General features: G+C 43.2%; 1 protein-coding gene across 1 annotated transcript; it reads right to left on the bottom strand.

Moving 5' to 3' along the window:
- Positions 1-204: 204 nt before the first annotated feature.
- Positions 205-16,340, bottom strand: LRIF1 (ligand dependent nuclear receptor interacting factor 1). The gene is made up of 4 exons (XM_015884928.2): positions 16,230-16,340; positions 4,430-5,945; positions 2,729-3,007; positions 205-1,765 (listed from the first exon to the last, which is right to left on the bottom strand). The coding sequence occupies exons 2-4, from the start codon at positions 5,930-5,932 to the stop codon at positions 1,325-1,327; spliced, it is 2,223 nt and encodes a 740-aa protein (XP_015740414.1). The 5' UTR covers positions 5,933-5,945; positions 16,230-16,340; the 3' UTR covers positions 205-1,324.
- Positions 16,341-16,891: the final 551 nt, after the last annotated feature.

Here is a 16,891-nt window from a genome sequence, read left to right on the forward strand (position 1 = left end):
TCCCACCTCCCATAAACTAGCCTCTGTGCTTGGCATATTTACCAAGAAAGTATATGTAACTTGCTTGATCTCTCTTACAGAGCAAGTTCCACATGGATCTGTGATGTTGAACATGTCCATAACTAGACAAGAAAAAGCAACGCTAAGTTCTGTTAGCACCGCATACATGGCAGCAGAAATAAAGACTTCAAAGAACTGCAGAAAGGCCTTACAAAATTCAGTGATGTGACAACATTTAATGTAGCACAAAGGGACACGGGTTAGTGATGATGGGACCTGGTCAGACTGACAGTTGGACGTGATGATCTTGGTAGTCTCTTCCAACCTACTTCGTTCTTTGACATGGACAACAGAGAGGAGCAGAAAGCCTCCATACAACACACAACATAACATGCTGGGGAAACACGCTGAAGAGCTATAAAATTCATAATGGCAAAGACAGCCTCAGTGCTCTTTCTCTCCTACAGTGCAAACCGTAGGCAGCATCAAATGAATGAGACAGACTCAAACAAAGACTGAACGAGTAAAACAAAGACACATTCATCAGGAATTATTAAAGATACTACTCACAAAGAAATGTATCTTTTTTGCTTAAATATGGAATGGTTCAGCTTAATTCATTCAAAAAAAACAACACAAAAAGAAAACCAACCCACCCTACCCCAACCACCAAATAATCCTACAAACAAACTTCAACATTGCACATCTGTCAAAGGCCTTATAAAGGCTTACAACAATAACTGCAGGAAACATGTACCTAAATGACTTCCCTGGTACACTTCAGCAGCTGCTAGTACAGGTTCCACTGGATATCAGCATCATTACTGCCTGAAGACTAATCCCCAAACCTCTTAAATAGCATTTATTAAACACTGACTGTGGATCTTTTATGACAAGTGACAGTTCCTAGCCATTCACCAAAGTTGTCATGCATTATAAAATATTAAGAAAACAAAAATATATATATTTACAAGGGGGAGGGGTTGTTATTTGCACTCCGTCTCTAACAGATGGGCAATGAATTTCCAAGCTTATTTCCTAGGACTAATAGACCCCTTTAATGCAAAATACAGAGGATATGCTAAAAATAGTAAAAACATCTCACTTCTGTATTCTCTGATAAACATACATGTCCCAGAAGCAGAATCTGGTGGTCCAAGTCTTTTATTTCTAGTCTTTAATAGAAAAATTATTTTTATAAATACACATTGTAAATTTCCTTAAGGTCTTCCATTTTCCAGAAATATTCATCTTCATTCAAACACAGAATTTCTTCTTCAGGTCACTGAGATGAAGATGAATACGGTTCAGACCACCACAACCTTCAGAATTTCAGATTTGCTGCATTTTTTTTACGCATTTCTTCAAGTGCTGCTTCCCGCTCTCTCAAGAGCTGTTTGAGTCGTTTTATCTTTTCATCCCGGATCGTTTCATCCAGGTCTGGTGGAGTCAAAGGGAAAGCATCATCTCGGAAAGAACCTTCAGAAAGCGAAGCATGGTCTTCACAGGACACTAACACTGGAATATCTGAGTCCGAAACGTCATTGTTTTGGGAACACGGCTCTTGCTCAGAGCCTGTTGAGGATATAAAGTCTGTGGAAATACTTTGCTGCAATAAGGCAGGTGGAGGAGAAACAGGGCCGCTGTCTTCTGTACTCAAGCTCGAGGTTGACCTGACTGATGATTTCCTTCTCTTTCCACCATCTGGCAGTGAAGATTTTATTTTTCTTTTCTTAGATAAACCCTTTTGTGGATTCAAAATAACCTGTATGATCAAGAAACACACAAAAAACATTTATGTTAAACTGAGGACAATTCTGCTTTACCTGACCACAGTCATTGGGCACGTATTGCAGGAGTTACTTATCATTTGTTTCATAGAATCACTTTACTAGGCAGTAGATCTGCTCAACATTGGGTTCTCAACATACAGTTATCAAAACCTGAAAAAGCCTTTGACCAGGTAGAGCACAACCATACAAAAGAAAATGTAAAACTCTACGGCCAAACAGGGCCAATTTCTATAGATAACAATCACTTTCATGCATTAAAATGGAAGTCTTTACAACAAAGGAACCTTTCTGGAAGTACTCTAAAACGTTCCTATCCAATGACAAAGGACTAAGTTTATGAAGACATTGCAGCTCTCAACACCTCACAAGTACACGAGCAAATTTCTTTAAATAACACTGACTGTGATAAAGTGGACAGCTCTTTTGGGAAGTGAGATACATCTGGCTATGTGAATGTCTGAAGTGCCTTGAAATAACAGCACTTGCCTGAACTGGAATAGACAGATAGAGCTGCCCAGGAAAATTCTTGATTACTTGATTACATGCCTAATTGTTTGTAGAAGGCTAAATAAAAATCAGGATCACAGAGATATAGTTTCTACTCCCATAAATGTTGTCCTTTTCACTGTTTGGTCATAACTAGAGGGTTATGCATTTGTTCTTCAGATTTCTTCCAGCCAAACCCAGAGAAGAGGATTAAAAAAAATAATAATAAAAAAAGAGTCCTTAAGTCATGCTGAAATCACTCAGCTCTGTGGCAGTACAGAAACAAGTCCAAGGATCAGCTCCCATCATGATCTAACAACTATCGACTTCCCCTGGTCAATCCAGAGACGAGATGGTTCAGGCAAAAACTGCAGTCTATGTACTGACTACACTTACACTGCCTCCTGAATGAGCTGCAGTACACATAACACCGAAAAAAATCAAGGTACCTTTTCCTTTTTAATACATTCCCGATGTTGGTCTGCTTTTGTCACATCTAATGAGGAGGAAGGGCAAGAATCATTTTTCCTTTCCAAGCTGTTACTGGAGCACACCCTCTCATCTGGTTTCTCATAGGAGGCTGTTAATGGTATTCTCTTAAGGCAGACTCTCTCCTCCTTACAGAGACCAAATTTTCTCCTTAATTGCAAATACTGTTTGCAGTGAGGCTTCTCTTGGTCATTTATTTGATTAACTTTTCCTAGTGAATACATCTTTTTACGCTGGACCTGCAATACAGAAACAGTAAGAGAACCATGAATCTCTCCATGTATGCAAAAGCCTTATTTTACTAAAAACCCTAATGGCAATTTGTTATTTTTCCACAAGTTGCATTTAAGACATGTAAGCCAAATTAAAGACAGATTATCAAAGGTCTAACATTCTTATTAGTTACTTAAAACACCAGGTACACTGCACAACATCCAGTAAATGCAAAGTCCAACTAGTAAACTAATGAATTAAAAGAAGCAACGAGGGCGTCAACTATCCTGAAGGTCATAAGCATCAAAGGAAGATGACCAAAGATCAGTTTTCTATACATCATCACTTTCAGACTGCTGAAATCAGTTCATATTTGCATTATGGTTGATAATTCCAACAAAGCACAATTTAACACCTCTCATATCTAATCCTCACTGTAACCTGAACTGGCTTTTTTTAATATCCAAGATCAGGCCCATGTTGCTACATCTGGCATTCATAGGCTTGCAAAGTTAGGGACCAAAAGTCAACAACTGAAATGCTATTTTTCACAGATATTAATTCAAATGCTACCACTTGGCATCATAAAGCCCTCATGAAAAAAGTCTACTTGAACAGTTTTTTGGAAGTGAGGAAGAGGTCCTACAGTCTACTGCAATGAATAAATGCCTGAAATGTGCATACGCACACTTATCTGACATTTCTCTTTGGTCTGATTCTTCACCTGGAGGCAAAATCCTCCTGTCTTTGCGAGCAATTGAAATGTTGACTTCCAATCCCTCATAAGTACAGAGTTTGAGGAATTTGCAGATATTTGAGATATTTCTTACATTATGATTTTAAAAGAATACATAGGCAGTCAAAAGGGGGACAGCATTGTTGCCATTAAAGATCAAGCCATAAGACAAAGGATCCCACTTGCATCCCAGCGTGAAAGAAAGGAAAAGCAGCTCTTGCCTTTGGCTCTATCAGCAAGCAGAAACTGGAGGAGGAACACCAGTTTGTCTCAAAATGACAACCTCTGCTTGCCTGCCCTGTCTTCCTTTCACATCATTTCAAGCTTCCCTACTTCACAGCCAATGGCCATGCTGTGAGTGATGCTATGTTAAAAAGCAGAGAGCAACCAGAGCTCCAGTGCTGAACAGCTTGCCCATACTCTCATGTGCCACAACTAATATTGCGAAGAAACAAACAGACATCTTGTCCCTGCCTTTTTTTTTTTTCTTTATGCCTTTTCCCATTTGCACAGAGCAATTTTACTGGGAAAAAAAAATAATCTTTCTTGAATTAAAAAAATAAAATATCACACTTTAGACCATCATTTCTGGTGACAGGTTACCAGGTAAGAACAGTCCATCAACTTATGAGAAAGCCATTTCACTTAAACAGACCCAGGAGCATATAACAATTTAGCAGAGACTGAGATTGGTCACGTTTATTGGAGTTACCTTTTGCAAGTCTTCACTGAAAGCACACTCGTGTTCAGACTGAGGTAAAACAGCACTTGCTGCTTTTGGGGAATGAATCATTTCCTTGCCATCTTGGCATGTATTTTCCTGCATCCCTAATGCCGTAACTGGGGTCATTCCACTTGAGATGCTCTCCATGAAGGGCAAACTCTTTCCCTGGTTTACAGTGGAACTCTCCTCCTCAACACTTGGAGTCACCAGAGCTGCAGGTGCAGATTTTAAGTCATTTCTTAAATCTCCAGGTGAAGAAACATTAGAGTTTGTATGCACTTTAGGATCTTCCTGAGGTAACAGCATTCCTTTGCTTTTGGACCATAACAGATTCACCACTTTGTTGCTTATTTTAGCGACTTCAGTAGAATCAATTAGTTTGGATGTTGCCTTTTTAAGCGAAGCACCACATGAGGAAGATGTCTGCATGTCAGCTTGGGCCGTCAAAACATCAGAGCCTCTCCTGGTCAATAAATAGACTTTCCCATTATACATGACCAGAGCATTTTCCTTAATGGATGTGATTTTTGTCTGGCTTACACCAGAACCACTAGTACAGAGTGCCAAAATATTTGCAGAGCTAGCTTCTACATTCTTCATATCTGACAGAGTTTTCAAGATCTTGGAAGCCACGTTATTTGATGACTTTACAGGAACAAGGCAAGGCGCTGGCAACTGTGGACCTTCTTGCACAATCCATTTCATTGGTGTATGCTGGCACTGCTGACCATCACACGTTCCTGTCTCAGGAGAAGAGCTACATGCCTCTTGTGGAGATGTCATTAGCAACGTTTTTGAAACATCTGGGGCAGGTTTGGGGTCAACAGCTTGCAAACGCTTGGGAACTGCTGTTTTCACTGCGTTCACGGGTGACACATAAATCACAGTTGGCATTTTTTTACTATCAGCTCCATCAGACACATTTGTTGCTGCAGCGGCAAGTATTTTTTGCTGGATTGAAGCTGGTAAAAAAGAAGCTGGAATATATTTCACTTCCGCATCTGCTGGTATCTGGAGGTGGTGGCCAGAGGGCAGTACTGGAGGCTTCACAGAAATGGGATTATCTTTTCTGTTTACTGACACGCATGCGGTGTGACTCTGTTCAGATGAACTTGTTATGGCAGCGTTCTGCAAAGACTGTCTATCAACTGAAACACAACTACTCTGGACATCAGCAGCTGATTCTGTCATCAAGCTTTCTTTATCAGAACCTGCTCTAACACCTCCCTGTTTGTCTAAAGTCCTTGCAAGGATAATCTTTCCAGAATTAGGAGACTGAAAAACAGGTATCGTAACAGATGAAGGTGCAGCAGTACTGGCAAGCTGTGTCTTAAAAGCAAGATGAACTGGACTAGTAACATTCATATTAGGATTATTTGACATGGCCGAAGACTGAACTATTGGCACAAAGTTTCCAGATGATTTAGAAATTGGGAGTAATTTCAGAAGGTTTTTTCCATCTGGTCCCGTCGTCTGAACTACTCGGTACATACAGCCTGCAATGCTTAACAAAACAAAGAAAGGAGATAAGAAAGGAAAAAAAGAAAAAAAAGAAGAAAAAAAAAGAAAAAAAAGAAAGTATAAGTGAACACAGAACAGCTAATTTAATTAATGTCCATCAGTGAATTGCACATCCAGTGCTGCTATGCCTTAGAAACAGACTGACTACCAAAAAAAAAATCCAGATCTGATTTTCAACAACTTCAGAGGCAAAAATTTGATCATACTGTACGTTTGGGGTTAGCATTTCAGAGCACCAGACTGCACATAACATCCAGCAATTACACCATGGAGAAGCAAGAAAGAGCATCCTTCTCAGAAACCAGTGAGTTTAAAGACCCAAGGAAACAAATTATCTTCCTCTTCTGCTCAGCTATCTCCAGCTTTCACAGAATAGCCTTTTTTTTGCTCCTTGCTACTATTAACACCCCTACTTAGCACTAAGAAGTATGAATTTCAGGAAAGCTTCAAGAAAATACAGGCAGATTAATCACATGGCAAGATGGAAGTAGAAATTACTTTGGACACACTAACAGAAAAAAATAAGATGTACAATACATTCAGTTTGTGAAATAAGATGCATGGTGATTGACTCATCTGCCTACAGCTCACCTGCTCATTCAGTCTCTACAGTACTACAACATCAGTCATCTTCAAAGAAACTAAAGAAAATGAATGTAATCAAGGAACTAATCGAAGTTCTGTATGATTTATGGAAACAGAAGTCTAAGAAGAAAAGGGATTCAAGAACTAGAAGGAATACAGAGGATCAGAACCACTCAAGTCTGAAGATTGAGATGGGAAGACAAAAAGTCAACAGAGCAGACAGATAGAACCTCATTAATTTGGAATTGTGACATCTTCAAACGCCCAGAGAGAAACGACGTAACACTTTCAAATCCTTTGCAAGACAGAGAGACTCTCCCACTCTGAGTGAGTTTTACTGAATGAGAACGCCTGGAATCTCGGTGTAACAACCTACTGCCCAAAGCACTGCCAAGAGGACACAGCAGGCTGAAGCCAACAGGAACAGAACAGTCTCTCTCACTAGAACGGAAAAGATCCAATGAACAGCAAGTAGGCCCTGGGGGCTTGACATCAGAACCAGGATAAACAGGCAAAGCTGCCAACTCAACTGTCAGTCACCAGAAGTATTCTAGTTCTGTCCTACTGACTTTCTACATAAATAAATTGACTGAAAATATGAGCTTATTTCCCAAACTCAGTCCAGATGACAACAGTACTGCGTTCTGCTTGCTGTCAAGTAGTTTTTCAATCATTGGCATTTTTTGTCTGGCAACAAAGTAATACAGCTGGGGCTTCCAAGTCAGCTTAGAATAGAGTGATTAGGAGAGAACATCCACACATGTGTCACGGTTTGAATGAAAAATCCACCTGCGTCCGTGACAGGGGCCGTGGGCCCCACCGGGGCCCTAGGCCGAAAGGAAAAAGTTAATTAGGAAAAGAAAACAGCGGCAACGATCTAAGGAGGCACACTTATTTACTAAAACTATATTCGAAATACAGGATAACACAATATATACAATTATAATTGAAAATTGAGCTAACGAATTGTCATGGTTTTGTAATTTTGTTAATTTTGCTATCAGTATTCCACATCATAACATCATTGTTCAAGTATGTATACTTCTATTGAATGTGCAGTCCACAGAAGAGGACTACAAATCCAGAGAACAACAGGAGTAACAATAAGTCACGCGGACCAGGACTCTATATAATCTCGTTCCCAGGCTGGAGTGCCCTCCTTCTTCTCTCAAACTTCTCGCGAGAGGGGGAAGCGTTCCAGGCCGTGTCGCCTAGAGTTCACAGTCGGCCTCTCGGTTTTTCGGAGACTCTCTCTCTCTGTTTCGTTTCGATTTGTTAGCCTTAATTTATTATATTGTTTACTTGTATTTCGATATCATATTTAGTTAAAATAAGTTTGTCCTCTGTAAGATTGTCGTCATAGTTTTTATACCACTCGCCTTTTCCCTCTACCCTTCCAGGCCCCGAGGGGGGGAGAGGGGGCCGGATGGCTTCCCGCACTGTCACGGGCATAGTAGAAATCTAATGTTAACCCGTGACAGATTTTTGGTGGAGAATGCGGGCATAGAGCTTTTAGCTTTAGAACAACTCTCTCTTTGCTCTAAAGAGCTTCGTTTCCGAAGTGTTGGGGTAGTGCTATCTTTCCGTAGCTGCTTCAACGGAGAACGTGACCTTGAAATCCAGACAATTGTAACATTAAGGCTGCTGCACATTTCAGCTGTAAACGCACACGCTTCCAGCTCGAACAAAGAACAAAACAGTACGGATTGCACCGCGTGTTTTCCAATGTGGCGCTACTTACTGAACCGTGAGAAGACATGAGAAGTGGCATGATCAGCCTACTTCTTGCCCACTACGAGCACGGGTGAAAGAACTACTGAATACCAACCACCCAGTGGAGGTGCTCCATTCATCACAGGTAACAATAAGGGCCCTGCCCTCATCACGGGAGGGAAAGGGAATAGAGGTTTATTGACTGGTGATTCGATGCCTGGCACATCAAACCACGGAATTAAGCCGCTGGTGGCGATACTCGTGCACAGTGCACCCTAATGCCCTCCAGTCATGAAGGAACAGAATCAATCCATACTTCTTGGAGTGACTGGGGGCTCTCAAGAATGACTGTGCTGGAGGCTTGAAAATAAGGCCTCACTGGCAAAGATGCAAAAAACATTCCTATTTGACTGGCCCAGGGTGCTCAATGTATACTGCGGATTGAATACCTCAGAAGGGCGCATTCAAGATCCTAAGGGGTTTCGATGGGCCTTGGGATAGCTGCTGTAGACATGGCACAACATTAAGCAAGCTGTCTGTTTTGCCTGGCTTCATGGAGACCCGTCTTGTTGTGGGCTGCTACGAGTAAAAGAGCAGCAGTTACCCATGCTACAAAGACAGTGCACAGATGGCAGTATCACACCAACAGGGATTCCTTGCTCCCCATTCATGATTTGATCGCCAGTTGGAGACAGGGATGATCAGTAAAAACTCACTCACCTTTTAACAGTCCCATATGGCCAGTGCGTAAAAGCAGTGGAGAATGGAGGCTGACAGATAGACTTACCCTGGCCTGAATGAGGTCACACCCCCAGTTGAGCGCTGCCTGTGTCCGGAACATGTTGGAAACTCCAGTAGAGCTGGAGTCAAACAGCCAAATGTATCCAACCAGTTGACTTGCAATGCCTCTTCTCTATTCCTAGCCGCAGAATGTAACGCCACAGTTTGCCATTACACCTGAGGGCATTCAGTAATACTTGGAAGCGTCTGCCCCGGAGGGGAGAACCACAGCCCACCATATTTCCATGGGTTGGTCCAAAACTGTACTGGAACAGGGCGTTGTGCTCCTGAACACCTGCATGTAACAATGATGACATTGTTGTGTGGGGGGTGATACAGCAGAAGAGGTTTTCACAAAAAGTGACGACAGCATCATTCCGGATTCGTTCTACAAGCCAGCTTTGCTATTAAGCCAAGCCAAAGTAAATAAGGGACCTGGCCCAGGAAATTCAGTTCTTTCAGGTATAAAGTGGCAGGGATGGACGACGTTCACATCCAGCAGCATGTGAATCGCAAAAATCACTGCCATGTCTCCTACCAACTAGCAAGAAAAGAGACACAATCTTTCCTGGGTGCAGTGGCTTTTGGAGGATATGCATGTCCCAAACAGCATTACAAGCCTCTATTGAAGCCCCGCCTTTATCAGGATAACGCGGAAGAAGAATTGTTTTGCATGGGCCCTGAGACTAGCAGGCTTATTGAACAGATTAAACAAGAGATAGCCCTGCTGTAGCCCTGGGGCCAAGTACGGAGCTGGACAGATTGATAAATGAAACATTCCTCTAACACATGCTCGCTGGAGAGAAAGCCCCACTTGGAGTTCGTGGCAAAGAGCCTCAGAGGAGACCCGAGGCCTGACGCCCTGTGTTTAGTATCTGGAGCGTATCACTCATAAGGGGTCTTGAAGATGTTGCTAACAACTCCAACGAGAAGGAGATCTTAAGCCGCGTTAATGAGGGAGTTCGGGGCTGCTTCCGAAGTAGTCCGGGACTGAAACACAGCTCCTTTGCACCTTGACTGCCATGCTGGAAACTGGAATGTTTCAAAGGACAGGTTCCCTCCACCCATCAGCACCGAGTCACCTGCCGAGCAGTGGATTACGCTGATATACACAGCGAGCGCGAAGTGGAAACCTCAATTCGTCAGTAATCCTAGAGGTAATCATGACTGCCTAAGAGAAAAATTGGAAACTATCAACCAGCAGGAAGCAGTAATCACGTGCTAAAAAGCCCCCACCATACAACGAAGTACCAGAAAATTGAAAAAAATATGCCCTATTCGACTGATGTATCACTGTCGCATGTAGGGAAGCATCGCAAATGGAAACTGCTGTGGAGCCCCACACGACAGGTTGCACAGGCCAACTGAAAAGGGAGAATCAAGTCAGTTTCGCAGACGTAAAAGCGCTGTTCCAGCTGACCTTAGTATGTTCGGAACGGAGAGTTGGCCAATGCTGTATCTATACTGACTCATGGATGGTGGCAAATCCTATGCGGTGTTACAGCGGTCTTCGGGAAACAAAAATAACTGGCAACGGAGGGAAAATCTGTTGGGCCGTCTGAACTATGAAGGAACATTTGCTTGCCCGAAACAAGAATATGGTGCTAAAGTGCGTCACGTGGATGCACATGTGCCCAAAAGAATCGCGGCTACTGAAGAAACAACATAAAACAAACCATCCAGGTAGATAAAGCCTTGCTAGAATTGAGGTGGCTCAAAATCGAACTGGGGATTGGCAGAATAAGGCCGAATTATTTCTAGCTCGATGGGTGGGCTCATGGAGACCTCAGCCATCAAGGAAGAAAGCAGACATATAAGTGGCCAGAGACCGAGGTTGGTGGACTTAACCATGGACGCTATGCGCAGATTATTCATGATTGTGAAAACATGTGCCATAATTAAAACCAAAGCCAGAAGATGAAACCTCTTCGGAGAAGGCGGATGGCCAAAAGTAAATTAAATTATGCGGAGCGTGCAGGTTGGATTATATCACCTTGCCACGATCTCGCATTGTAAGTTTATGTACTCACCTGTGAGCAACCACTGGGTGCTCGAAACATTACGCAGTACCCCATGCAACTGCCTCTAAACACCATATTAGGTCTCAAGAAACAAGCCTCTGTGTGCACATGGCACCCAAAATATGAATCTGATAATGGGAACACATTTCAAAAATTCCTTATAAATACTTGGGCCAAAGATCATGCATTTGAGTGGATTTATCATATTCCCTACATGCACCAGCTTCTGGTAAAAATTGAACGCAATATTAATGGGTTGTTGGAAAACTATGTTGAAAGCAATGGGGTGTGGAACATTTAAGCACTGGGAGAAGAATCTGCAGAAAGCCACTTCGTTTGGTCAATACTAGAGGGATCTGCAATCGTGATGTGCTGCTGTTAGTCAATCTAGCCCCCACACACTGTAGAAAGGAGATAAGTCCCTGTTATACAGTAAAAACATGTTGGAAAGCTGTTTTGGTCCTTCCAGCTTCTGGAAAGGGCAAACTATCCGTGCTGGTAACTGTCTTTGCACCAGGACCCTATACTCTAATGCCCTCATTGCCACTTGGTGGTAATGCAGAAGGATGGGGTTGTTCAATGTGCCACAAGCGAATTTGAGCTGGGAGTGCAGTCAATAAATTTATTATCTATATATATATATATAATGTTCATGCTGTAGTGTATTTTAGTTATTAGAGTTGTACATTTAATGTTATTAGTCGTACAATTCCTACTTAATTTAGTCTATCACAATTTACATACGTGTAATATAGTATATAGTAGTGTAATATTAACCATTATGTAATAATGTAGAATAAGGGGTGGTAATGTTTCCATGTTTTTAATTTTTGTAATTTTGCTATCAGTTATTCCACATCATAACATTCATGTAAAGTATGATACTTCTATTGAATGTGCATCCACAGAAGAAGACTACATATCCCAGAGAACAACAGGATAACAATAAGTCAACAGGGACCACTCTATATAATCTCGTTCCCAGGTGAGTGCCGCTTCCTTCTTTTTCTCGAACTCTCGGAGAGGGAAGCCGTCCAGCGTTCGCCCCTAGAGTCACAGTAGTCCTCTCGTTTTCGAGACTTCTCTCTCTCTGTTTCGTTCCCCAATTTGTTAACCCTTGAATGTCATATGAGTTATATATGTGTATCTTGTATTTCATATCATATTTATATCTTGAAAAGTTATTTCCTCCTCTAGCATTGTCGCGTTTATCCCACTCCCCTTATTCCCTCGTCCCTTCCGGTCCCTGGGCAGGGGCGCCCGCTGGGTGGCCTTCCCCTACTGTCACCGGATAGTAAATCTACAGTAACCCGTGACATCGAATCAAGCGATAACAGTAGGCAGAACATGATCGCCCGTAACCGAGAGCCCTACTGCGTGAACTAGGCGAATGAACGTCTGAAGCCCCACACACTCCACTGAACGCCAGAACTCGAAAGACGTCAGTCTAGTCTGCGACAGAGTTAATATAGAGTCCAGGTCCCGTGACCTATCGTGTTGCTCTCTGGGAGATGTAGTCTTCTTCTGTAAGTTGCAGATTCAGTAAAATTATTCATGCTTTATATGATGTTATGATGTGGAATACTTATAGCAAAATTACAAAATTATTAAACCATGACAACATGAAACCGTTGCATCTGCTCAGACATGGTCCTTTCCCAGCAAATGAGGAACCATATGGGTGCTCTTGACTCCCTGAGTAGTTCAGCTCTTGGTAGTCAAAGATCACATTTCCCTTGATGGCCAATATAAAAATCCACGCTATTGTCTGTCTAAAGTCTTTAGACATGCAGAGGTTTTTTTGCTGTAACTTTGCAATTAGCATTTACCAAAGTACTGGACATAACTGTTTCATTTCTAGGCATACCATGTGGGAAAAGAAATGACTTAAATAATTTATCACTGCAGCGGTCAGTAAATTCTTTGTTTTAAAAACAACAGGATCCTAGAAATGACAGCATTGGCAATATACCAAGCAGTTCTTAGAGAACAAAGTCAGATGTTTTGGAACCAGAAAGGTCAGCTGGTAGAAACTAGCACTGAAGTGTCGTAATCTTACATATTTTTGCTTAAACTAAGAGCAACAACTAGAAACACTGGAATGTTTGAATGTAATTATAGCAGGAAAACAAAACAAAACAACAATGTGTTTTTTGAACCACTTTTAATACCTCCTAGCTCTACTGATAATGTAGAATCACAAAGTTCAGCACTGAGCTCCTGGACAGCACTTAGCAGCTGCATCCCTCACCTGTCCTGAGCGCCTCCTTAATAACCCGTGGATCCACATTCTCAACCTTTTTTCTTTCCCACTTTTAAGCAATAACATTTTTATGGAAAATTAAGAAGGGAATTTTCAGTAAGTTTCACGGACATAGAAATGCTGAACCTCTACAACTTTCACTGTGCAAACAGGCACTTACCTCCGCTCAAACTACCTACCACTGCAAGCTTGCATGCAAGGGCAGAAGAAACCTGAGAAGCATGTTCTTCCACTTGTTATAGCAAGGGTAGCTGTAGCGTTTGGAGAGCAGGAGAGTAAGCAGCAGGCAAAGAGAGATGAAGCAAGACAAGCAACGAGGTGTGACAGAGAATGCATCCGTATAAATGTTACTTTCAGCACCAACACCAGTTCCCACTGCTCACGCCCACACTTCTCATTTCCACCCTGCGTCACTACACTCCCTTCCTACGTCCCCTTTTGGTGGGCTTACACAACTGTTCTCAGGGCCAGGCTCCAAACAGCATCCTTTAAACTTAGGAGGAAACTCACTCAGCTTTCCATGTTTACAGAAGACAACTTAAGCTTTTGATCTTCACGCACAACACAAAGAGTAAGAAACCCCAAAGAGTAAGAAACCCCAAAGAAGAATTTTCTAGCAAACAGCATCCTTTCACCTGAAACAAATAACAGGTACTTACAGGATTGCAGGATTACAAAGAGCTAAAAGATAGGCAAGAAGGGAAGGAAACATTCAGATGAGCGTTCAGAAGCCTTGTCCACATGTATTCACTCAAACATCTACAGATATGAAGATGTCACTGTCAGCAATTTTAGACACTTTTGCTTTTTTGGATGCAAACTGAAAATGCTTTATGGAACATCTCCCCCATCACTAAGGACTCCTTCAAGCAATACAAATTAATAACTAAGGCTGAGGTTTCATTTGTTATCCAAATAAAATAAAGAATTTCCAACATTTTAGACACTGTTCAGTAATGAAGAGGAGATTCAGAAACTACTTGTTGTCTATCTCTTAGCATTTTATTCTTAGAAGAATATGTTTTAAGATTTCCTTAAGCACAGAGAAAAATCTTTCCACCAGCTTCCTCTAAAGATGCCAGATTCGTTTTGTTCATTTATTTTCCTTTAAAAAATATTTAACATGGGAAATATTCTGAATTGTTATGGGTTGTTTTTTCCCTCCATCATTCAGGTAGGATTTTCCTTCTCCTCTTCACATTCCTCTGCTTCCCTACCCCACAAATATAAACCTTCTCAAACTCCACACACTGTCACTAAGAACCATCTCTGATGCTGTATGCCATGATGCTTCAGTGGTACTTTCACATGCATGATACTGAATACTAAGGCAGATCCCTGAAGATAACTTGAAGACAGTGAACTCCTGAGACTACAAACAGCGGTAAATCTTCTTTAACATCACCAAAGAAACTATCACATTCAGCTTAAGTTCTTCTATATATAAAGACAACTTTCTTCCATATACAAAAGAGAACAAAAACCTGTGACAATCACAGAGATAAGTGACACCTAGGTTACATTTTCTTCAGCAAAAACAGTCATTATTTTGCTACAAAGACAGAGCGCATGGCAATACTAAAAGCTTCCTCCTCAACTACAGGAGTTGAGTGTTAAGCAACCTAGGAAAGCAGAGATACAAGGAGGAAACAGGAAGGAAATATTTAGACACACACACACACATATATATACACATACATATATAAAAGCACTACTTTTATATCAAGCTAGAAAACCAGAAAGTAGATGCTGTATTTCACTCCGGTGGAATGATTCCTATTTCCTTCACTCATGCAATCAACCATAGCAGTCTAAAGCCTGAAGTCTTTCCTTTCTAGTGAGCCGCTTCTCCAACCACCCATCCTCCCAGCTAACACTTCAGAGACAACTTTCTCCTCTTAACTATGAACAAATCAATCAGGGACCACAAGTGCTACAAACCTTCAAAAACCATCCTCATTTATTTTAATGGCCACAATCTAATCCTAGAACTGACCAAACCGAGCGTAAATTGAAGGCATAAAGCCCAGGAACCGATTAAATTAGTTTAATTAAATTAAACTGACTACAGTCTGTAATTCCTTTATACAACCACATCCTGCTCACGCATTGGGTGAGTATCATAATTAAATTGCGTTGTTATTACTGAACAGTGAAGGAAGTGATTGTGAGTTTCTATGCAAAGCCAGAAATCCTGTCCTGAACTTTGGTGAAAAACTTTCCCAAGCAATTCATATTTCCTGATAATCCATCAACTTTCAGCAACAGCAGAAGAAACACTCTATACTTATACATAATGCTATAAAAACACTCTATACTTATACATAATGCTATAGAAACACTGTCCTGCTCCGCAACGGACCTTGGAATAGAAACACCACCCACACAGAATCACAGAATGACCTGGGTTGGAAGGGACCTCAAGGATCATGTAGTTCCAACCCCCCTGCCTAGCAGGGCCACCAAACATACACATTTACTAGATCAGGTTGCCCAGGAGACACCATAGATCCCCATAGACCCCATAGACCCCCATAGAGACCCCATAGACACCACAGACCCCCATAGAGACCCCACAGATCCCCATAGAGACCCCATAGACCCCATAGAGACCCCATAGAGACCCCATAGATCAGGTTGCCCATGGCCCCGTCCAACCTGGCCTTGAACACCTTTAAGGACGGGGCATCCACAACGTCCCTGTGCAGCGTGTCCCAGTTCCTCACCACTCTCCTAGTGCAGAACTTCCCGCTAACACCCCAACACCGCAGCTCCTCCCATCCACGCGGTGCCATCGCCCCATCGAAGCACCGAGCGGGTGTGAACCTCAACGTCCGGCCCACCCGTTCCCCACCCCAGCGCCCCGTAGCGGCCAACCGGCCCCGTTGCAGCCTCTCCGTTCTACCTGTGTGGCGGCTCCGTGCTCGGCCGTACCGGGCCCTGCCCAGACGGCGGAAATGGCGGAGGCGGCGTCGTTACCCGCCCCCTCCGACGGGAGGGGTTGAGCTCCGGGCCTGCCCGCACGGCACCGACCGGGCCCGGTACTCACAACCGCGTTGCGCCGCCCGAGCGCTCCTCTCGGTTCCGCGGGGCCGTCGCTGGGCGGCGGGACATGACGGGGCGGGCGTCGGTTGTGACGGAGAGCGAAGAACCGGCCGCAAACAAAGGCCGAAGCGGGAGGGGAGCGGCGGGCCGTCACTTCCGGTTAAACAGCCGCCGCTCGGGGGCCGCTTCCGTTCCGGACACTTCCGGGAAAGAGAGGAAGTGAGACACAGCGCCACCGTGCGGCCGTGAGGGGTATAACGAGCGGCGGCGGCGGCACTTCCGGTGGAAGCCGGAAGCGGTTGGTGGCGTTAGGGAGAGTGAGCTGCTGGAGGGACCGGAAGTGGAGGCGGGAAGGAGTCGCTCCTGGCGCCCCCTCGTGGCCACACGGCGCAGTTACAGCGCCCCCTATCGGGCTATGGGCGCACAGCGCTGCGCTGAGCCACAGCGGGAGGACCGCGCTGTGCTGGACGAGCAGCTCGTTCTGTGTGTTGGCGGGTTCCCTTCATCTATGACTTCCTCCAG

The sequence above is a fragment of the Coturnix japonica genome, chromosome 26, assembly GCF_001577835.2.
Source record: "Coturnix japonica isolate 7356 chromosome 26, Coturnix japonica 2.1, whole genome shotgun sequence".
In the NCBI taxonomy this organism is placed as follows: Eukaryota; Metazoa; Chordata; class Aves; order Galliformes; family Phasianidae; genus Coturnix; species Coturnix japonica.

Coding starts and splice junctions, on each gene's coding strand:
- LRIF1 (XM_015884928.2), bottom strand. CDS start 5,932: ATGTACCGAGTAGTTCAGACGACGGGACCAGATGGAAAAAACCTTCTG. Junction 3,008..4,429: donor TCAGTGAAGACTTGCAAAAG/GTAACTCCAATA, acceptor TCTGTATTGCAG/GTCCAGCGTAAAAAGATGTA. Junction 1,766..2,728: donor AATGTATTAAAAAGGAAAAG/GTACCTTGATTT, acceptor TTGATCATACAG/GTTATTTTGAATCCACAAAA.